The 23,324-nt window shown below is 39.7% G+C and overlaps 4 protein-coding genes across 4 annotated transcripts; 2 read left to right on the top strand and 2 right to left on the bottom strand.

The window, feature by feature from the left end:
- Nucleotides 1-516: 516 nt before the first annotated feature.
- On the bottom strand, nucleotides 517-747 carry CBG27478 (the record flags this gene model as incomplete). Its single annotated transcript, XM_045238985.1, has 1 exon — nucleotides 517-747. One exon carries the CDS (start codon nucleotides 745-747, stop codon nucleotides 517-519), a length of 231 nt encoding a protein of 76 aa, XP_045098046.1.
- Nucleotides 748-1,738: 991 nt separating this feature from the next.
- Nucleotides 1,739-11,951, top strand: CBG01923 (the record flags this gene model as incomplete). Its single annotated transcript, XM_045238984.1, has 26 exons — nucleotides 1,739-1,882; nucleotides 1,956-2,063; nucleotides 2,110-2,403; nucleotides 2,450-2,563; nucleotides 2,835-3,188; nucleotides 3,483-3,786; nucleotides 3,832-3,951; nucleotides 4,185-4,469; nucleotides 4,515-4,732; nucleotides 4,778-5,131; nucleotides 5,525-5,659; nucleotides 5,716-6,186; nucleotides 6,239-6,362; nucleotides 6,410-6,566; nucleotides 7,334-7,597; nucleotides 7,653-7,969; nucleotides 8,017-8,126; nucleotides 8,172-8,553; nucleotides 8,603-9,141; nucleotides 9,542-9,649; nucleotides 10,312-10,549; nucleotides 10,594-10,888; nucleotides 10,931-11,154; nucleotides 11,204-11,357; nucleotides 11,406-11,577; nucleotides 11,811-11,951. The coding sequence occupies 26 exons, from the start codon at nucleotides 1,739-1,741 to the stop codon at nucleotides 11,949-11,951; spliced, it is 6,126 nt and encodes a 2,041-aa protein (XP_045091979.1).
- A 421-nt stretch (nucleotides 11,952-12,372) lies between these two features.
- On the bottom strand, nucleotides 12,373-13,938 carry CBG01922 (the record flags this gene model as incomplete). The annotated part of the gene is made up of 6 exons (XM_002643684.1): nucleotides 12,373-12,526; nucleotides 12,921-13,106; nucleotides 13,150-13,247; nucleotides 13,298-13,433; nucleotides 13,482-13,675; nucleotides 13,726-13,938. The coding sequence occupies 6 exons, from the start codon at nucleotides 13,936-13,938 to the stop codon at nucleotides 12,373-12,375; spliced, it is 981 nt and encodes a 326-aa protein (XP_002643730.1).
- A 4,189-nt stretch (nucleotides 13,939-18,127) lies between these two features.
- CBG27477 lies at nucleotides 18,128-22,308 on the top strand (the record flags this gene model as incomplete). The annotated part of the gene is made up of 9 exons (XM_045238983.1): nucleotides 18,128-18,140; nucleotides 18,191-18,284; nucleotides 19,983-20,274; nucleotides 20,324-20,587; nucleotides 20,637-20,960; nucleotides 21,177-21,908; nucleotides 21,957-22,034; nucleotides 22,081-22,176; nucleotides 22,225-22,308. 9 exons carry the CDS (start codon nucleotides 18,128-18,130, stop codon nucleotides 22,306-22,308), a joined length of 1,977 nt encoding a protein of 658 aa, XP_045098045.1.
- Nucleotides 22,309-23,324: the final 1,016 nt, after the last annotated feature.

Here is a 23,324-nt window from a genome sequence, read left to right as displayed (position 1 = left end):
AATCATTATCCTAATAAGTACATTAAGCAGCAAGCTCCGCCTACTTTCTTTATCTCACAGCTTCAGAATTTCTTAGCAGTCTAAGCTTAATCTCACAAACTCCGCTTTCGAAATTAGCTCGTCTTTAACCAAAAACTTTCAATTTTTCAATAAATTTCTACTCTGAAATCCCTGAAAATTAGCTTTAAAGAAATATGATGGCGCAGCTATACCGTACCAGAAAAAATACACAAAACTCAGAAAAGAACTAGAAACCTGGGGAAAAGAAGGGATTTCATCTCAATTTCAAATCTCAATGAGCAGATGGCTGTTACAAAAAAAAAATACGGAAACCGGTCACTTTTTAGAAAAAAAGGCACTAGAATGGGGGACAACGGGATTCAATTATCATTCTTACACGCATCATTTAAAGCAAGACTGGGGGAAGTGTGGGGGAGATTTTTTTCAGAAATTATTTAAAAATAGGTTTAACAGGGACAATTAGGGGAGACTTTGTATGAAGAATTGGGATTTCTCTTAAATATATAAGAGGGAATACGGTAGACATTCAAAAATTGATGCCCTATAATCAATTTGCTCTTCAATTCTCAGTCGCTCACTTATTTTAATCCTTATCTTAATAAGTACATTAAGCAGCAATCTCGGGCTCGTTGATCGACCGTCATCTGAAACAGATTTAGGAACTTTTGAAGTTTTAACATGCTGATTTGTGCTGGAAATATAGTACCCCAAGGCGTTCAAGAACATATTTCACAAAAATCGGGCCTGTAATCAAATATCCGCCTTTTCAACACATTTGAAACCAACAGGAATTAAGGAAATGTACATTTTTCAAGTTTCACAGTTTCGAAGTATAAAAATGCAGTTTTCTTTCTGCTAATAGTCCATTTTTCAATGCCTGAAATTTTTAAGATGCTCTTTTATCAACTCGAAAGGCATTAAGACGGTCCGTTACAAGCTTCAAACACCGAAAACGGTCCCTTTCATGACTCAAAATCTTAAAACAGCACCTAGGACGCCTTCCAATCGTTCAGAACTGCAAAAGCCTAATTTTCCTGCGAGAAAAACACAAAAAAAAACTGTGCAACATCAAAACGTATGATTTTTTGGCTGTGTAAAGTTTGTCTTCTGATTGTTTGCAAAACAATTATCGAGTTGTTTTTAGCCCCACTGTTTCTAATGCCCTGTGAACTTTTATAATTGTTTTTGAGCGTCTTCTGCAACATTTGAGAAATTTATAAGGGGTTACTGTAGTTATTATCATATTTCCAGGTTAATATTACATGTACCCATCCTCTAAAAAATCCCGAGCTTATTTACGGAAGTCCGTATTGATAAGATATCATCATTTTGTACCTCTTCTGATTGGAATCGACCCGCTAATCTCATATCCTCCATCTCTAAATTTGCATCTTCTCGACCGCTTCATTCCATGTCTTCTTCTCCATCTATCCCATTGCGCACCCCTAATTTCTCCTCTTCTTCTCATTTTCTCTAAGTCTCTCCCATTTTCCCACTCTCTCGCCTATTGACCTTCCTTTGCGTAGTTTCTTGTGCGCAACCACTTGCTAAACATTGCCCCTCTTTTCCTCATATTATTACTCCCCCCCTCGGCCTGGCCTAGGTTTCTCTTCTCAATGGAGCGACTTCGGCCACGCGAATTTATTCATTTTTCCACAATTTTTCTCGTTTTCTTGTTAATTTGAAACAAAAATCACAAAATTTTTTGTTATCAGATATGACGTCCACGGTTTTGGCACAAATCACAGATGAACTTGGCACGAATCTATCGTCAGACCGGGAATTACACCTCATCAAATCGGCACATCGGATAATCGACAAAAATCTGAATTTGACAGTGTTAACGGATCGAAATGATACTGTAAGTGTTTGAATTAGCAGAAATATACGACGAAGACGCTTTAGAAAGAGAGGAATTATCGATTTTCTTGCAGTACCACCGATATGTGCACCGATTGATGAACATAACGTTTTTGAGTTTGGAAAAATCAAATGCAGACATCCGATTAGCTGCCGAAGCGTATTTCGAACATATTTTGAAGGTACATCTCAACGTTTCGCTCCTAAAATTAAATTACCAGTCTTCAGGCTTACGAATGCTATGGATACCCTGAAACATCGCTGAAGTTGCTGGCCATGAGCATCGAGAGGCTAACTGGAGCTCGACAAGTGACAAAAGTCATCAAATATCTTTCTTACTACCTGGATATTTTGCCAAGACAACGAACTCCTGAAAAATCGGGCCGCACTTTTCACCAAGAAGTCGTCAAAACCTTAATCCTTCGAAGTTTGGACATAGATCAAACCATATGTCACCAGGCACTGGAGAAGTCGTGTGATAAACTAATATCAGCGGTGATTTGGCAAATGGTGGACCTAAAAGTAAGATTCAAATAGAATTTTGGTAAAAAACGGAGAATTTTTCCAGGAAATCGCCGAGAAGACTCTTCAAAAGCTTTGGAACTCCAGAGGTCACGCTTCGAGAACAATGGCGGCCTTGTTAGGAGCTGTGATGGATGCGTCAGGAGAAACATTTAAATTAGTACGTGTTCCCGATCTGTTTGAATCTTGCGATCGAAAAATTGTTTGTGAAAAAACTTTAACGTCGGCATCTCCATGGCTCTTAGTCCATGATGCCGACGTTAAAGTTTTCGCCGGACGACCAAGTGGTCGTCCGGCGAATAGCAAATAGCGGCCCGATCCGGCGAATGGCGCTGAAAACTTGACAAAACGGCTAAAATCAGGCCATTATGCCGCGCCTAGTCGTTTTTCCCTACTAGCGCAATGATTCTGTGATGAAATGAATATTTCAGACCTTCCACTTTCATCTCGAAAAAGTCATCGACCAGTTTGTGAGCAATAAGCCAGTACCTGTTGGAGCTATCAGTTTGATCAAACGGTGTTTCGGACAATACGCAAAAGGGATTTCTCAGGAAACCCTTCAAGGAGTCAGTGAATCTATCTGTAACTTGAAAAAAAGCAAGACAATTTTTCAGTCAACCGAAATGCTGCTTTTGATGATACGAGACTCGTCGAATGAAGTTGCTTATGATGCCTTCGCAGCGCTAGAAGAGCTACTCAAAGCCGATTGTTCACAACTGGCTGGATTCGTACCTGGAAGGTTCTTGAGAAGGCTTCATGGTTCGACAACGTCGGAGTCGGAAGAAGTAAGTAATCTATAACTGCTGCTTCTATGGCGGCCTCCGCCACTCCTGGGAGGTTGGTCAGATTTCGGCCAAGACCTCAACCAAAGCCATAATAACAAAGATTCATCTTATTTATTAGTATACCGACTTTCAACTTACAACCGAAATGTCGTCATGGCCCGGTATACAGCCCCGATAAACAGTTTCTGAGCAAGTTCCAACCATAAAATGGCCAAAATCTGTCAAAGTCCCTAAACTTCCGACTAGAAGCCATCATCCCACAGCCGAATTGCAACTCAAGAATTCATTTTTCAGGCTCCGGATCCGTCCGAATTCGTGGATCCACTGATGAACGCGGATCTTTACGAAGAGCTCCAAGAAACGCTGCCACCACCAAAAGTGGATCTTTTCCTCGAGGCATTTGCTAAAATCACAGACGAATCGTCATCAGTAAATCACTACGCTGCTGCATTCCTCGGCAAACATTACCTTTTGACTGGCCATGGAAGACTACTGAAGACCGATCGGCAGTCAAAAGACTCGATGAAGATTTTGGCGATCCGAGTTCTGAATGTCATATGTGCACAAGAGCCGTTGAATAAATTCATAGTGAAAATAGGTAAGTAATCGTAGTGAAAGGTATTATAAGTAGAAAAAGTTTTAGGAGATAAATCGCAGCATCTAATAGACATAATCGAGTACTCAACATCAAGTGATGACCAATTATCGCAGCAAGCCATCAAATTGATGTTTTTGGAGCTGAAACGTGGTGTTGACTTTGGAGGTATGAGTGGTAGTAAAAAACCACGAAACATCAGGAATATAGTTACGAACCAAGAAAGATAAAATAAATCGCGCCGAAGGCGCACCAGACATCTTTTGAAGCTTTCAAAGTTCGGCAATAAGGCTGATATAAGTGAAAAATCCTAAAATATTGGATTTTGGCTTCTCTGTCTTATGAATAGTGACAAAATTCGGCTTCAAAATTTCAAAAAAAGAAAAAATATCAATTTTCAGGCCTCGACTGTCTTGCTGTCTTCAAATCTGTCAAGAAATACCGATACCTTCTGGAATCCGTCACTATAGACCACATGGACCATTTGCACGGAACAGAACTACTAGAATTTCTGGAAATTATGGCTTTCCGGTCTCTTCACACTGCTCATTACGACTTGGGAATCCCGGAAATTACTAGCGCGTGCAGTTTTATGGGAGTGATAAGAGATTGGATGATGACACGTGGCATCAAGGATAAGAAGTACAAGGATATGATCATTCGATTTCAGGATTTTCTGAAAATTTGTGAGTTTTATTTTTCATTTCAGTGAACGACAGGATTAATTTCAGGTATCAATGAATGCTGGAACTTGCCAAGATTCGTCAGCGCTGTCCCATCTTTTTTGACTCCATTCGGAAAAGATGTGCCTATTGATGACCAGTATCCACCATCTCTACCACTTCGTATGAATTTGCTAACAGTGAAAAGGCCCACAGAACGAGGGCATGATTTACAACCAAATAACTATGACGATTGGAGAGGTTGCCTTTTAGCTGAAGCGTCCATGGTAAGCTTATGAGCTTGAAAATATATATTCCATCGGTTTTTACAGCCAACCATCATCAAAATGAAAGCGATTCTACGGGAAAACATAGTCAGTGCAGAATACATGAGTGCCAATGAAACGCAATGGAGTAGAATGCAATGGAATTCCGATGTTCTTCCACCAATCCTCCAGCTGATGGCAATTTCACTAGCCGATGACCCTTCTCCTGAAGACTGCTATCACGGGTTCCACGTAGGAATGTCAATTTTGAATTGGGTTTATCGGAACGTGTTTATTGTGAGAGGAGCTGCAGAGACGAAGGAGTTTCCGTTCCTGCAGCATTCTAGAATTGAAATGGACAATGTGTTGGGAAATAGAGCGGAATTTCGAGCGTTGTTAGATGCGTACTATGTAAGTGTTGTTTTCTAAGCGGCTCCGGGATGTTTTGCAACTGCACGTTTCGCAGCTAAGGCGTCTCCCAGTCGCTATTGTTTTTCAAAAAAGTCAAAAAATTTAAGGTTGCAAATGTCTTTTTATAGTTTTTGCTTGCTGTTTCATTTGTTATTTTTCATTCAAAACAGTCGTTGACGAATGTAAAGGGAAAAATAGACGGCCTGGAGTTCATAACCAATGTTAAACATGATAAATAACTGAGAAATGGCAACGAAACATCATGAAAAATACAATTTTAACCCGAAATTCTGTTACTTGAAACAATAGTGTCTGCAAAACGTCCTAGCTACGAAACGACTCAGCTGCGAAAAGTATCATTCTGGAGCCACAGAAGCTTGTAATGATAATCTTATTTTTCAGAAAACCGTTCAAAGTGCAGCGGACGAGAAGTTGGAGCAGTTGCTGACGCCTACAGTGAATATGATGATGGCAGCCATGGAGAGAGACTTCAAAACTTCTACTGACAACGTTCTGGAGATTATTGCATACATCAAGGTATTCAAGACCCCACTCTGAAAAATCCCGACTTTTCTACATCACCTTTACTTCAGACTCTTTTCACACTCTCATCAATATCCGCCTTGAAGCTTCTTCATGCTCTTCTGCGAAGTCTTCTGAACCCGAAACTAATCGAGTCGCTCACCAGAGGAAAGGTGTTCTATTTTGAATCATCGAACACGAAGACGTTTTCGGAAAAGGATGAGTATCTAGTGGAAGCTATCAAATGCAAAGGCGACAAATATTTTAATCATTGGGGAGAAGACATGGACGTGGAGAATGTGAGAATGGGAGCCATGACAGAGGAAATTATGGAGCAGCTTGAGCCACTGATCACTCAGAGTTTGAAATGCTTTCGATTCCGAGGAAACCCTGAGAAGGAGCAAGTTCTACAAATCATGATTTGCCTGATGAATCATAAACTGAAATTGTCGGATGCCGATCCAACAGATTGCTTGATGAAACTTGCAGTGTCGACGTTTGCCAGACCAGAAGAGTGTATAGATCCTCAATTATTTGAGACGGTAAAAAGAGCAAAGTGGGGCGAAAGTGAAATTCAAAAAAAATTTCTTCCAGCTGATGCACTTCCTGGCAACTGCGACAAGATTCCAAGTCGAGGAGAGGTATCAAAAGCCAATCACCGCGGCGACAATGTTAATGAAAGCTATCGGAAAACTGTCAGAAGCTAGCGTACATTGCGGTTAGTCAGATTTAATGAAACTCTTTCTGATTGATTGAAGATTTCAGCTATGAAAGCAGTCAGTTTTGCGGTGCACAATGGAAGGTTCGAAGGGAGAGATGTAGACGAGTTGCTGAAGACACCGCAGACAACCTGGAATCGATGTATGAGCTTCGCGCCAACAGAGACGTTGTACACGCTGTCGTTGTTGTTGGAGAAGAATGGGTAAGATTTATTTGAGAAAATCATAAAAACAATCAGAAAATAGGAAAAAACCTCATTAGTTGCTCAAAGGAGTGCACATCCCGACTGTACTCCCATCTTTCCGACCTGTACCTTAGATAAAGTCCCATCATTGGTTGACGGCTCCTCTCTTCAAATGAGGTTTTGCTTTGTCATTCAAATGAGATGAAATCATATCGACACAAAAGAGAAACTATTGCAAAAATCAATATTCTTCAAAATTAGTGGAATCTGATTAACAAAAAAACATCGTAATTCAAAAATGGGATCGCGGCAAATGTGATGGGATCATAATCTGAAAAATGGGGTCACGGTTTTCCTGTTGCGACCGCTTTCATGGTGAAACACAGAGGAACCTCTTTGAGAGCTGTGAACCCATCATGGGACCGAGGGTCCCAACTAGGAACCTCTCTTCAGTGAGAGACCAGAACCTGAAGCGCTCTTGTGCGTTAAACTCAGTTTAAAGTCTTTCGAAATCGTCGAATCAACTATAATTTCTCACATCTTGCTAAATTTTACACGTCTGTATGCGATTTTCATCGAAAGTGATGATTTTACAACGAGCAACTTTTGATCCGGTTGCCCACGGCTGGAATAACAAAAGAGCCTGGGAAAATTGGGTTCTGTTACAGACCAATCACATGTTTAGATTGACTTTATGCCGTAACTATAGTAAAAGGTGATGAAATACTAATTAAACTGACATGGCTGCCAAAATCATTCACTTATAACTTTTACCTTTTTTTCAGCTCCACCATCAAAAACAAAGAACTATTTTGGACTACGCTCTCTAAGTGGCTCGAGCAAAACCATGGAAATGACCGAAACGTACCATTTCCCGCCATCGCTTTCCCGGTCACCATCTTGTCGGACTACTTGTTGAGTGATGAAGTGAACCTGTTCGAAAAAATGGATCAGTGGCTCGTAAACGGAAATACTTCAAATATTCAAGGCAGATGTATATTCATCGCTGCACTCTATTTCTCGAGAGAAAAAGATCGGGACTGGAGAAGGTGGGTCTTGTTTCTGTTGAATTTGTCAAGTAAAAAAATCTAAAACTACTTCCAGGTATCTCAAATATGTCCTAGAAAATGGAAAAGGGTCCCAAGCAGCCGAGTACTTACTGGATTATGCCGACCGAGAGCTCATAGAGGAGATAACCGAAGAAGATTTGTACGATCCAAAGCTAGAAGGCGGTATCAATGACTTGGTTGTTGAAAGGTTGAGGGATCAGCATTTCTGTGGATCTTATCAAGACTTATGTCATTCCATAATCTGTCTTGGAGAAGCATCTGTGCTAGATTTCATTGATATTGTCGAGAAGGAGTGGCCATACGATGACTGGATGTGGGCATTGTTAGTGTCGGAGTTCCAAAGATTGGATGGTAAGAGAACATGGTTTTTTTGTAATTTAAAAACATCCGATATTCAGATGACCCTGAGCACCGGCTGGATCTCACGTATCGCCTTCAAGACTTGGCAGAATCTCTTGCTGAGCGATTCAATAGTGACGTCTATCTAAAATTTCTAGCTAACACTGAGGTGAGCGGCTTCAAATACCTATGATTGTTTAAAATCATTTTCCAGAACGCCGGATTAGATCTCAGCTGCTTGAACATGACTCAAGTTAAGTTTATCCTTGACCAAGCTACCCCAGGATGCCTTGACAAGGGATATGTCCTTCGAGGAGTTCGTAATTTGATCTACCACCCAAGAATGGCACAACTGATAGCGGAAGATGAGCTAGGAACTGCTAAAATGTTGATGAAGCTGGCAGAAAACGTATCTGGAATCCCTGTGAACAACGCGCTATTGGCGTCTTATAGCCAGTATAGAGTGGATTTTCACGTGAAAGGCGAGATGGATGACCGGCGAGTAAGAGAGATCAAGAAACTGACACAATCCATATTTGCGATCAGCCAAGAAGTAAACTTGAGAAATCCAAAAAAGCTGCCGAAGGCTCTTGCAGGTATTTTCTTTTAATCGTTGCTGACTTTATGTGATTTCCTTCTTTTCAGCTTGCTTCCGCCACCCCATACTGAACTCGATTTTCAATATCCCAATAGTTGCGATGAAATGTTTCAACTGGATTCCTGTTGTAGAGATTCTGAGAAAACCATCTATCACCTGCCTCCCACCAACAGGGCATGTGTGCGATGTTATTGTGCTAGATGACATGAGAAACCGCCTCCGGAAGGTTGGATTCGTTACGAATGCCCAGTTCGAAGTGCTCTTCACCACTATGCAAGCAGTCATTGCTCACACGGTGATAGGACCCGAAAAGCTGGACCATGACACCAAAGACGCAATGGAAAGAGAAGAACGGAGCTGTAATGCATTGCAAATGTACATTGCTACGATTTTAAACTCGATGAAGTATCCAATTGGAGGAGATCCGTATTCTGGATTCGTGCTCAAGTCGCCGTATACATCCGAGTTGTTCCTTAAGAGCTCCGAGTTTGCGCATTTGTGTAATTTGAAGAGTGCCTGGAAGTGTGAACCACGTACGGCGTTCACGACACCGCTAGAGAGACATGATCAGTTGAAGTGGAGAAAGGTGAGATTTTCGTTCGATTGAAAGGAGAAAAAAAGCGGATATTTGAATGACCTTGTTATCTCCTGGGTATAAGGTCTTGTTATTCAAAAAAAATGGGAGAAGCGTGTAAAGAATATCCCAACAACATTGATTTTGATTAAACAGTGTCGAAATTCGGAAAATGAAGCCTGAAATCTTGGAATTCAAACAAACGTGAGTCAAAATACACCTAAATCCTTCAAAAATCGTCTAGAACACCAGCCAAAGCGACTAACCCTTAAAACTATTCAAAATGTTTGCGCGCACAGAGCGAGATAGCGGAGTGTCGTTGCTTGGGTGATGGAAACCATTAGAATAGTTCTAAGAATACTTGTCCCGATCAAAGACGCATTGACAGACCTTTCACTCTCAGAAATTTCAGTGCGATGGGAAAACTGAACGCTACGGAATCTGCCAAACGCCGCTCTTCTCACTATGGCAGCTGTGTGGGATGATGCCCATCGAATTCAAACAACATGCAAACTATCATGTGAGCTTTTTTCAGTTAAAAGTAGAGGGACATAAAAAAATAATTTCCTAAGCGGATATATGAATGACCTTGTTATCTCTTGGGTATAAGGTCTTGTTATTCAAAAAAAAAAATAGGAGAAGCATGTAAAGAGAATTATACTTGCCAACGAACCCATCTCGGGCCGGCACGCTTCAAAATTAAAATTATCAACAAAACAACATACCAAATGACAGAGCTATGCAAGCTCAACAACCTCTAATAAGAATGAGCCGACTTCAAGAACGGTATTCTGGTCCGGGCCCGGCGAAATCGTCGCTCTCCTAGCTCTATCATTTGGTATGTTGTTTTGCTTACAACTTAAATATGGAAGCGAGTTATCAGCCGGCTGCCCGGAATTGGCCTGTCGACAAGCATTCTTCAAATGCCGTTTATATATGCGCCCCTTCATAGATTGAAATTGTGGGCTTGCCGATAGAGGTGCCGCGCCGCTACCGACTGAGATACATTGGCGCAAGTTGCGTTGTCGACCGATGCCATATAAGTAAGCGGTACGATAGATAAGCAATGTGTGAACACTTATCACTTCACACCGTCACGTCAAAATGCATGCCGTAACTTCATAAAAGTTCAGAAAAATCTCCTGTATTCCTTCTTTTGAAAATCTAAACTCCAAATTCCAGAGAATCGACCACAGTGCCAGCAACTACTTCTTGACATCCGCTACAAACATTGACACGATATCCAATGTGAAGCAATTGATGAACATATTTGAGTATTGGTACAGTCAAGGGATTGATGAGCTTGGCGAGAACCTTCTCTACACAATTCTCCAGTCGATTTTACATCTATCTGACTTTTTCGATGACCCAGATCTACATAAGGCGGTACTCAGAACAACTTCAATCATATATAGACGCGGTGAGAATCAATTGAACAGCAAAAACTAAAGTTTATTTTTTCAGAGTACGACCTGAACCCACTCCTTGCTTCTTATGTTTATATAATGTTTTTGAAATCTATATCAGTTCTTGGAGCAGACATGAATGGACTTGAATTGAAACCAGGAGAGCTTGAAGCCATTACAATGAAACTTGTGATAGCAGGATTGGGACATACAAAAAAGGTTGTCAGGATTCACACCCTTGCTGGGTTACTGTACCTGGTGCAATCGGATTCTTATGAATCATTCATGCCATCAATCGATTTGTTGTCGACATGCTTGGAGCGATATCTGAAAAAACTGGCTAATGGGACAAGGTATCGAGTTTTTATCAAAACAAGTATATTTTGAATTTTTAGCAAAGTCCAAACCGATGAAACGCAATTCGTTCTTGCTCTAGTCGTCAAGCTTCTGGAAGTTCCCATACGCTTGAAACAAGACAAAAAGACACTCCTGAAGTTGTTGCTAGCCGCAATGCGTGTGAGAAAAGATCGATTTATCATTGAGCTTATCGCAGAGGGAATCGAGCAGTTGTTGTGTAGATCAAATGAATTCAATGGGAATGTCATCAACTTTTTATTGGGTCAGTCGATTTTTGCAAAATTGAAGATGTGAACGTTTTGTTTATTCAGCTGGAATCGAATCACCAGAGCCAATTCCATTCCCACTGGACCATCCATACTATTGTCGTGCAGTCTATCGGATTCTAATGGTTGCTGCCACAAGAGCTAAAGTCGCAAATGATGAGATGTCGATGACTAGAATCTACAAAGCTCTACAGAAACTGTAAGCGTGTAAACCACATCTGGAAAGTGTTACCAATTCATTTTTCAGCGGATTTGACTTGTTGAAACGTCGGTCCTGCTGCCCTGCAATCACAAGAACTCTTCCGTTTTTCTCAATTTGTATCAATGGAGTAGAAAACACAATTGCCAGCTACATTGAGGCATTTATGGTCAATGGTAACAATATCCAAGCTAGACATGGAATGAGTTTGATGAATCAGGTATTCTTATTATCAAATTGAGAAGAAACCAGTCAATTTACCGCTCCTCTGGCGCTTCAAACAGCTGGATGGTGCGCCTTCCGCGCGAATCAACTTATGGTCAGGTCCACGTCAATTAATAATGAATTTTCATGCTTTTCGAAAATCGTGTTAATTGACAGAGAGATAAAAAGTGAAAGCGACGCAACTTCATGTGTTTAGTATAAAAATGATAAAACACTTTTGAATTTCAGATTGTCGAAACAGCAGCAACATCGAAGAAATGGACTGTCGAGTTGAAAGCGGTTCGAGAAAAGATGCAATCGAAACGAGAATCACTTGATGAACATAATCAACTACTTTTGAATATTCTGTGCAGCAAATTGATAGATTAGATGTATTCCCTCATTTATAGGATGATAACTAACTAACGGTTGTGATATGCAAGCATTTATGATCTCAGCTTCTAAATTGTGATGCTTAATTTTTCAAAATGAAGAAACAGTGCTAGGAAATTTATTAATCGATTGATATCAGGTGAGAGAATGTTTGTGAGTTGCAGAAAATTGAATTATTGTTTTTGAAAGAAGTTGGCAGTAATATGGAAAAAAAAGTTCTGGAAAAAGGGATAGAAAACACATCGGAAATTAACTGCGGTATATTAATTAATAAAGCTCCAAAAAATCATTGAGAAACTACAAAACTGGTGATATCTAAGATTACAGAGAAGGCGACAAAAAAGGCTCAAACTACGAAACAGGGGAAAAAGGCGAAAAACAAGCTCAAGATCTAAAAAATATCATATCCACTAGCGATTCATTCAAGAGCATCTTCAAAGTCGTCGTCCTCCTCTTCTTGCTCCATTTTCTGACTTGTGCATGGACGTTTTGCAGTAATTGAGAAATAATCGCGGGACTGTGTATAGTGGCGTTTTCTTCCATTCATTGAGACTCCTGCCGAGGCTTCTTCCCTAAAAATAGTTCTAGTAAAAATCTGTTCTTCATTAAGATAATACTTTCAGCAAAAACTGTCGGCTCTATTCAAGGAGAACGGTCCCTAGGTGGGCCCAAGTTGGGATGGCTCTTATACGATATGAGAGACACAATCCATGAGGACAATTCAGAAGGTTATGTCAGGTTGGGACTGTTGTCTCAGCGCTGGGTTATGACATTGGGGATCGTGATCGGAACCTTAGGACCGTGATGTGAACATTAGCAAATCGTTTAGATTATCTGGGTGAAAATGGGACCAGCGGTCTCACCTTGGGACAGTTTTTCCCAGAAAGAGCCGAGCTGCCATAGTCTATCGAATGATTTTAGTTCCACCTTTTTAAAACCTCAAGCGATTTAACTCTTCAAACTCACTTTGGTGGGCTAGGTTTGTAACCATCCATCTTCGAAATAGCCATCATGAGTTGATCCTGAGTAAAACCTTCTGGAAGACTTAGAGCTTTAGCGAGGCATGTGGATTCCTCCTTGGTACGCTGTTTCAAGACAATATCCGGGATAGCTATCTGCTGGATACACTCGCTCGCAAATTTAGCTTCCTCTCTGAATAATGAGCATTTTTAATTTTTCGAAGCATGGAACATACTTTATTTGGATTCTCTGTTGTTTTTGTCTCCGCAATTGGATTATTTTTCGTTGAATAGATGAAATGTCAAAGTGGACGTTGTGCTTCTTACGATGAATCTAGAATTATCAACGTTTCAGCGAAATTAGTAAGAAGTTGTGAGTCTTACAGATAACTGCACACTGATAAGCTCTGGTTTGTTCGGAACAGGACCCAAATATACTTTCAGGTCTCTGTTGCCCAGGTACTTGAACATTGGAGAAATCATTGAGCATTTAAGTTCGCTGGGACAATTTTCGAATCCTCTGGAAAAAGTAATTGAAAATTGAGTTGATGAAATTTGGGAAACCAACTTTCTGATGAATGTCTTCAAATCCCGTCGCCTCAAACTTTCAGCTAAAATGGCTTGCGATTTGATTGGGATCGTTTGTGTTAAACGGCATATGTTTCGAATTTTCACGTTTCTTTCGTGGTCAATAACGTGGTCAGCAAATCTGGTAGGGTTGTAGAACTCCTTCTTGCATTCACAGCAAACAATAGGATCTTTCTGAAAGATATGATTCTTAAAAATCATTTCTGACAGAAAAAATCGCTCACCGTTGCATCAACAATAAATTTCGCTGTGTGAAACATAGAAACGCCTTTTGCAGTTTTAGAGCATTGTGGAATACTTTCCTCGTCATCCTCTTCAACCTTCTCAACCTTCTCTGGTGCAACAATCTGAAGACTGTGTGAACTTTTGATTAGTGCATCGATGAAGGTGGCACGAATGTTTTTCTTTGCGTTGGCAAGTTGAGCGAGTTTTTCCATGCTGTAAAATTTGATGGTCCAGTTTATGAAGCAGGAAATGAAAAAGAAAATATCGACTGCACTTCTTGGGCGCTGTTCGAGACGAATGTAAGAATGTGTAAAACCGAGAAAATGTTCGGAAAAACCAAAGGAAAACTAAAAAGATCTTTACAATCATTATTCGCTTTGGATGAAAGAAATTGTGAGAAATTGAGAAATTAATAGTTTTTGTAGATTTTTTTAAATTAGGAAGTAGGTCAGCCCTTTCGCAATAACAAAAACGGACTTACACATATTAATACATGTTTTAATTCGAGCCAGAACAAAATTAAAACTGATATTCAATGACTATATTGTTATCTACACCAAAAAATATAATTGCTGTATTTTAATCGTGAGGAAATTCAAAACACTGTTTTACGTAGAAAATATTTTTTGAAAAATCATTTTTTCCACAAAAAATAGCATGGGATCGGTCGCAAAACAATTCAATAATTGGTTAAAATCACTAGCGCGACTGTGAAAGTGCGCGTTCGCAATAGAGCGCGTTTGCGTTTGTCCGCGGAACAGGAAAGTATACGAGGAGAGAATGGGGAATGGCTCTTATCGTATGAATGTGGGTATGTATACTGCTCACTGTGTGAATTGGAAGATGATGGAAAATTCTAGTTAAGAAAAAAAATCACCATTCACGGAGTTAATGTGTCGTCTTGATTTTTTTATGGAACCTCGGAATACGGAACAACTTCGAAAAAAGATTTCAAAAGAAAAAAACTGTGTATCGGCAAAATAAAATCATGTTATTTATCTGATCGTAGCGGGACCATTCCAATCTCTGAAACTATCGCCAAAAATTGTTGTTCCTGTAGGTCAGCGGCGCAATTTTCGCAACCATATCTGTCACATCAGCTGCCAGCAACTCGACACCTCTATCGGTGAGCTCTCAAATTCAAGTCTTCATGTTTTTCATTTTTTGATCGCTGTACATTAATCCGTGTTCTGTCCTTCAAGCTACATATCCGTTAGCAAATATTCAAAAAACTGATCTGTGATTCGAAGTTGAGATTTGTAAAGTCCTCAGTAATGGATTCGTTATAGGCACAATACCTAGCTGACACCTAAACGTATCCGTTCGGATTCCACCTGTGTATCTGATCTTTTTTATTATCATTGCCATTAATACACGTAAACCTGATTCTAAGCTTCGATTTTACCACAGTACCAATGTTTTTTTTTCTTCTATTACATCACCTCAGACCCCTGAATGAATATATCATAGCTTGGCACTCCGCTCTTCTGCTTCAATTTCCTTTTTTGGCGCCGTCACGACACCAACGATGCGAAGGGGAACATATGAAGACGATAGAGCAGATGGGAGCCGATAAACCATGGAGATTCCCACAGAATCGCGTTGTTTCCAAGGACAACGTGCTGCATATTCGGCTCAGTGCGCACTCAAAAATTTAGTTATTCTCTTTTAAAAACAATATGAGGCAATTGATTTTGTTCCAATTTGGCTTGAATGTCTAAAAGGTCTCACACCTTTGACGTTTCTTACAATTTTCATTATCTCAAATGCCATCTTTTCTTTTTTGAGGAAATTCCAAAGTTTTCAAAACCGTTCCATCTTTCGCTAGCTGTCCGTTGGACGGCGAAGGTCATTTACATCAGCCGGCGACGATTAAAAAATAGGATTCGTTCTCACATAGACACTATGAGGAGTTCATGGAGTGAAACTTTTGCAATGTTGTGAACCTGAACAAGTTTGATGATAATTATCTTATATTTTGCTTTCGTGGCTTTCTTAAAGGCTCCGCAGTTCCTCCCTTCTAATCAAAACATACAATTAAAACTGTACTAATCTTCTAAGAAATCCAATTTGGGCTCAAGAAGCTTTTTTGAATGTCAATTCGTATGAAAATCAATCTTGGAAAAGGTACCTACTATACGAATTTTGTGCGGAAAGGATTAGATTGAAAATGGCATTTTCAGGACTACAAAATCTTATTTTTCTATTTTTTGTAATTCTAAAACTTCACTTTACGTTTATTTCTGTAGGTTTTAGAATGAAGAATAGAGAGAATGCAGTAATGTCAGGTTACTGATACATTCTGAGAGCTCTAGCCAAAATCCCAATTCTGCGGTCCCGATTTCATAATTTACAGAGTAAAAATACCCTAAACTAGTTGTTTTTACCTAACTTCCCAAAATAATCATTGATTTCTCACTGGGATTTACATTTCTCCTATACAGTAGCCCACATTAACATTTTCTTTTTTCCTTGTCTTCAATCACGTTCGTGTTCCTCTTCGTCTTCCTCTTCCAAACATTTTTCTTCGTCTCTGCCTCCGTCCTTGTCCTCTTTTTTTCCTCATCGTCATTTCAAACGCCTTCCATGTTCTCCGTCTCTTACGTTTCTCGCGACGTCGTGCTCTCACACTTCATCTCACGCGCATTTCTGCACGACACCAGAAGCTATAGATTTCCAATATCTCGAGCGGCGAATTTTCAGCTCTCTCCTTTTCTCTTTAAAGTTGCACACTGCTTTGTTCGACATATCTACCGGGAGGTGACGTATTCCGATATTTTTTTCCAGTCGTGGTCTAGAAAATATAATTTCTTTTTTTCAAAATTGTTATCAACCTTAGTAGTTTTTGCAAAACTTGATTTCTCAACCATATTACAATTTGTCAGTTCCCCAGCATCATAGGCTTACAGACTTTCAATATTCATTGAATTTCTTGCTCTGTTATTTTTTTTCTTTCATGGCTCAAGTTTTGCCGATTAACTTATCAATGATTATAAATCCAGTTTCTCTGTTTTTTTCCAGTTATCAAATATTCTGCTCCTTTGATCTGTTTTTCAAAATGGGCTCAAACCGAGTGTATAAACTCAATTTTTAGTGGTCAGCATGTTTTCGACGCAATCGTGTTATCATTAATTTTTCTACGGGTAAAATAATTGATATGCTCACCTGATAATGCTCACCATTTCTGTTTTCTCTGTTTTCTTAAATAACAGAGACGCTTTGAATTTCCTCTCTCGGGAAATAAATTCTTAACTATTCACATGTTATGAAATAATCTTTCTTTTGCTTCTGAATTTTTCAAATAGTATTGAATCTGAAGCTACATCATGAATCTGAAGCTACAGTATCCTTTCCTATCTCTAAGTCGCATCTCTGTTTTTTAGCTCAAGAACGGCTTGTGTGCTTTGGTGCCCACGCTATATTTCAAGCGTTTCTGCATAGCAACTGGGTGCGGCAAAAGTTCTGTTACCACGATTTGACTCAAGCTGGCGCGCTCTGACGCACTTTTCGTGCATTGATTTTATGTTTGTATTTTTCCCAGTCTCTTCATTGGTGATTGTGCAAAGTTTCATGTTCCTAGCTCAATTTTTACAAAAATGGCACTACTTTCTGTACCTCTGCGAGACACTGTTCCGCTTAGAAGCAAAACTCAATTCTAAAAATTATCATGTATAGGCACAATGCCCTTGGCTATCAAACAGTAATGGTATGTTGATTCTCTGGGCAGCAAATTCTCAGCAAACCATGACTTTTGGAGAAATCACTTCAAATGAGAAAAAACCACTGTTTTCGGTGGAGGTAGGTCTGAAAGTCTACCAAGAAGACTACTTCTAGTAAAAATCATACTGTCTAATTTATTGTCTAACTTTCCAAAGCAAATTGAGACTTCCTAGAAAGATGTAGCCCCTGCTGAGACGGCAAAACGCGTTCAACAGGAGTTCCAAGCCAATTTCTCCAATTCGGTCGAAAAAGGATGGCCTGTCTCTAGTCAGGTCACAATCCGATTGGGATTTCCGTACATAGAACTCTTTAAGCAAATGTTCAAATTTGATTTAACACGCTTTTGGATGCTCTCGAACAAATTCCTTCCGCGGAATTGCATCATTTGCCAGCAGATCACCCCCATGCCATTATAAACTTTACTCGAAGACATTGAGCCCCGCCATCAGAAACAGAGCTGTCAGAAGCCAACAACTATGATCTAATTTCGTCACAAATCTCTTTAATAAAGTCCTGTTGAAATTTGAAGCTGATTCGACTATTTTTCGAGAAGTTATGACGTTTTCTTTTGGTAACAGAACTTTTGCCGCACCCTGTATACTCTCTCTTCTTTTGTTTTACTTGTCTGTCTCATTCTGTCCTTTTTCCTCACACTTCCTCTCTCATCTAGTTTCTGACTAGATGCTATGGTTTCGTGAGTATTGCTATCTCTCTATATTGCTCCTGCTCTAACAATTCTTTCAGCAACTAGAGTGCTTTCGAATTTCACATTCTCTGCTCGTTTTATTCGTCGTCTCGCAGCTCAGAGTCAGACGCGCTTCTGCACAGCGCCACCATCGTATGGATTTTCAATAAAACTGCTTCGAGCTACAGTAGTCTCACTGCTTCTTTTTTGTCTTCTACGTCGTATTTGTTGTTTCTTTACTCTTCATTTGCTGCTCAATTTAGTTTCTCTGTCACCGACATCGTTGTCGTCGGGCTCGCATGTCCCTGTCCTCCATGGCGCCGGCTCTCTATCCGACGTGCATTCGGCAGAGCGCCATGGGTTCTTTTCCTTTTTCAGAGCGCCTTCATTTTGATTTCGTGTTTCCGAGAATGTTCCAGATTTTGTTGGAGAGGTAGTTTTGGAAATTGCTATTTTGCGAATCTTTGATTCATGCATAGCACACTCTCCCACAGAACATTTCCGAACTGCAAATTAATTTTTGATCTACAGAAAAAAAGTTTGGCGCGATCACAATTGCAGGTCTAAAACCATATATTCTGAATTTTTTATCTGATTTTGTGGAGTTCCAAGATGATTCAAATGATTTTTAAAAAATTAATTAGTGGTTATAGATTCATGTATGGTCGTTTTCCGGAAGAAAAAATTTTCAAAAAAGGTCATTTTGAAAGTTTTTTACAGAAAAAAATCTATCTCCCCTTTCAGTTTTTGACATTTCTAGGAGTTCTAAAAACTTTTTTTCGTCTGCGCGTCTGAGTTCTAAAAACTTTTTTTATAATTCAAAAACCTCATGAAATTGCACAAAATAGCATTTTTGAGTTTTTTTTTTGATTATAAAAAAATTTATCAGACAAATTAAAAATTCGTCCATAGAAAATGTAGAGAAAATAATTGCGGTTTTTTTGAGATATAGAACTCCTAGAAATGTCAAAAACTGAAAGAGGAGATAGATTTTTTCTGTAAAAAACTTTCAAAAATTACCATTTTTGACATATTTTTCTTCCGGAAAACGACCATACATGAATCTATAACCACTAATTAATTTATTAAGAATCATTTGAATCATCTTGGAACTCCACAAAATCAGATAAAAAATTCTGAAATTATGGTTTTAGACCTGCAACTGTGATCGCGCCAAAATTTATTTCTGTAGATCAAAAATTAATTTGTAGTACGGAATTGTTCTGTGGGAGAGCGTGCATAGTTTAACTACTCGTTCTGAAACCAGATGTAGCAGGTACCGTACTTTCTCTGATAGAGCCCACCCTACGCATTTTAGCTCGAATATTTCTGTTCCTATGAGAGATATCAGAAATATGTCAACTGATAAATTATGGCGATATTATGATAAATAATCTATCTGTTGAAAACTTAAAGATACAATTTGAAGGAATCGAGATAATTGAGCTCTTTTATTGAAGAAAAAGGTATACGTCACTTTGAATTCCACCCAAATAGCTCCAAAAAAATCCATTCACATTAGCCTCACCGGTCCCCCACAAAAACGACTTCTCGTCATTCATCGCCTCCGCTCTAGAAAGTCGTAATTTCTCCATTCTCCCTAACGTCTTCAGCCAACTACGGTAGTCACAAGACAATCTCTTTCTCTCCGACTGTTCTCTAGCTTCTCTGGTCTCTAACTCAGAGTTCGCTGTCGGTGTTTGTGCTTCTGGTCCCCATTCTGCCTACATGGACACATTATCCGACGCGCATTCAGCCAACACCACGAATTTGCGATTTATTGACTTTCTTCATATTTTCTAATTTTTTCAGCAAGTCGCATTTTCCCTAATTCAAAATTCGAATTTTCAGAAACGTGAACAATCTGCCTAAAACTATGGCTCAACCGAACGACAAGTTCTTTGCTGACGAATGTCCTGAATCGAAGGCTCGTATTGAGACCGAATGGCTTGTTCGTTATCCGGACGCAATGGAGAGAATCATTGCCAGCCAATCTGAGATCACCGAGTTGGGGCAGCGCGAACAAAAGCTGCTCACGGTACTGGATAGCTTGAAACAAGCAGGAAAGGCTTCGAGCAAATATGCTCAGGAAATCTTCAGCGACTTGCTTCAATGCAAGTCCGACCTGGTTGTTTTCAAACATGTAAGATATTGTGGTTCTGGAAACTTCAGCTAAAAATTTTTATTTGCAGTTGATCGGCAAGTGGGTTGAGGCAATGAAGATGGCTAAGCCAACGAAGGGAGCCTCTGATGATGCTGTCACCAGTTCGCCATCAAGTTCTAGCCACGGATCATCATCAAAGAACAGTGAATCTGCTGGTTTGGAAGCCAATACCCCACGGATGCCCTATGTATTTGGAGCGCTAAAAAGTGGTGCTAAAGATGATGAACCCATGGATGCATTCAGGCGTGAATGGTTGCTGATGCAACCGCAGACGTCTAAATATCCTAATCAAGTGAGTAGATGTTTGAAGATTAATCAACAAAGTTTTCAAATTTTTCCAGGAGTGCTCCAGGACCGGCTCTGGATCGATGAAGGCTTACCAGGAGGAGAAACGTCGGGTTATGAAGGAAAAAGCTGAGCAGAAGGAGCAGCGTCGGATTGTGAAGGAGAGAACTGCGCAAGAAATCGGAAATGTAGAAAAACACTATCAGCAGAAGTATCTCCACAACACCCATAGGGATCGAGAGATTCTGAAGGCGTTCGGACACAAGAATCCGGAGATGTTGAGCTATGAAGACATAGGCAAGATGGTGAACACCATCAAGGAGAAGACAAATATGAAGACAATGGAAGTTCAAGCTCTAGGAGAGCAACTTATTGCTGAGGTAGGCATGTGTATTTTTAATTTTCAGTTGATTTCCGGTCATTTTGACCATTTTTAGCAGGTTTTACCTTCTCCAAAATTTTCAAGGTGTTCAGAACCTTGATAGTAGAGCTCCAGACTTCTGAAATTGGTCAAACTTGCCGAAAACCAACTGAAAAAAGCATTTTTGTATATTTCATTGGTCTGTTCCGTGTATAGTGATAGTTTTAGTTTTCAGAGAGACTTGAAGAATCGCAAACGCCTTATAAAAGAATGGGAAGAGTTGCTCGAAACGGTTCATGCTGATAAAATGGTCCCGCTTCTCGACAATCTCGGTGACACAATAATGAAAACTGAGAGGATGAAACATGAGATGGAAAACCTCAAGTTGGCAGAGCGTTTGGATGAGGCTACAAAGTACCGTAAGCTGGCTCTGGCTGCCAGTGAGAAAAGCAAGAAGTGCGAGGACCTTCTGAAGGCTTTGATGTCGGAAGCCGAAGAACTTGACAATATCATGAAACAGATGCGTGCTTGTTCTGTTACCATGGAGCCGCCACGTCACTACATGCCATGCAACGTACTCTGCAGTGGTGCAATCTCGTTGCATCCATCAATGAAGAAAACCAACGAGTTTGTCAGAAAGGGACCGATGGATGATCAATTGGAAAAGTGGACGGCAATTAATGGTGGTTATACGCCAACTAATGACTACTATAGACCATCCTACTACTTGCCAAGAGATGTATACCAGCAAGCAAAAGCTTCGTGTGCTGGGCCAGTTGAAGCTCCAATCTTCAAAGGACCATTTTACAAGGCTCCAGTAGCCGAAGTGCCATTGGTGAAGTCGCAAGAGTTGGCCGAAGAGCCTTTGGTCAACGCCCCAGCCGCCGACATCCCAAAAATCCAAGTCGATCCAATTGTGGCAGATGTTGGATATAAGCTTTCTCTCAAAAAATTGTGCATGGAGGAGGTAAGAGAAAAATGTGTGTTCTCGGAATATTGAATTAAAAATTTTCAGGTGCGCAAGAATCAAGACAAGAATCAAGGCAAGAAAGACGTGCTGCAAGAAATAATCAGAGAGTCTACCATGAAACATGTGAGTCTCAAATTTTAAATCACACTACTCGCAATTCAATTTTCAGGCTGCTGATCTAACCGATCACTTTCGTGCTCTTCTGGCTTACAAAGCTTCTGCGAAGTTGACCGACGCTGAGCTCAGGTCGATCAGAGAAGATCTGGTGAGAATCAATAAGAATTTATTTTATAATGTAAATCTGAGACTTCAGGAGTCTGGAGACTACGAGCGTGCCGCTGCCGCTATGGGCAACATGGTCGCTCACTACGAGAAGCTTAAGAAAATGAAGAAATAAATCTCAACCATTGTTTCTCTGTACATTTTCTCTTGTACTTTTTTTCCCCTGTACAATTTTCTCTGTACATGAAATGCAAATTCATTTGGCTTATTTTCCGCTACTGACTTTTTGAATGAAGCTTAGAACTCGCATTTAATAACTTAGGTTGAAAAAAGCGAATGAAGTGAACGCAATCGAGAAATACTTAAATTTGAAGAAAAATATATGTTCAGTTCTAGTCATAAATATATGGAAAAACGTGTTTTCCAGTTGATGTTGACCATTTTTAGAAGTCTTCAGCTCGGCTGTCAAGTGTCCTATCACCTGGAAATTATTGGAAAGTATAAAACAGATCGAGATTTAACAGCTTGCGTTTACAGAACTTTTTGAAAAATTATAGTTTATCCGTGATTTGCCGATTTTTGAAGGACATCTTTTTTTCAGTTTTTGTGCTGAAAACGGTGAAAAAAGCAAGTGTCCTTCAGAAATCGGCAAATTACTGAAAACCTGTTACTGCAAAGATTTTCATCTAGGTCTGTTTTACACCCTTCAAAATTTTCAAAGTGATCGGAAACTTAAAAACCGGCCAGAACTGTATATAATTATTCTACTGTTTTTTTGCAAGTTTCAAATATCCTATAATCGCGTGACCTCCTTCACGGCCGTATTCAAAAAGAAGAGAACTGGTTTCCCTGCCTGTCCATCTGCCCACATTCATCTTATTTGATAGTCTTCTTTCTTTTTTTATTCCTTGTTTTCTTTTAAAAGAACCCTATATATTTCTCTGACCTAGATTCTCACCGACTAACACCTATCGCAATGTATACCTTTCTCATATATTTTGAAATTGTTCTATTTTACTCAATTGAAACCAGAACCCATAATTTTCATTCTCCGGGCTGGGTCAAAATTTCAAAATTTGAAAGTTTTGAAACTGTCGAAAAAGAAAAAGTTTGAAGATTTCAGAGGGGAAAGATTCAAGAGGAAATTTTACACTTTTTGTTTGAAACTTTCCTGGAGCACGTATCCGCCAA

The sequence above is a fragment of the Caenorhabditis briggsae genome (genome assembly GCF_000004555.2).
Source record: "Caenorhabditis briggsae complete genome, chrX, whole genome shotgun sequence".
Lineage (NCBI taxonomy): Eukaryota > Metazoa > Nematoda > Chromadorea > Rhabditida > Rhabditidae > Caenorhabditis > Caenorhabditis briggsae.
This window is presented reverse-complemented; position numbering and strand designations above follow the sequence as displayed.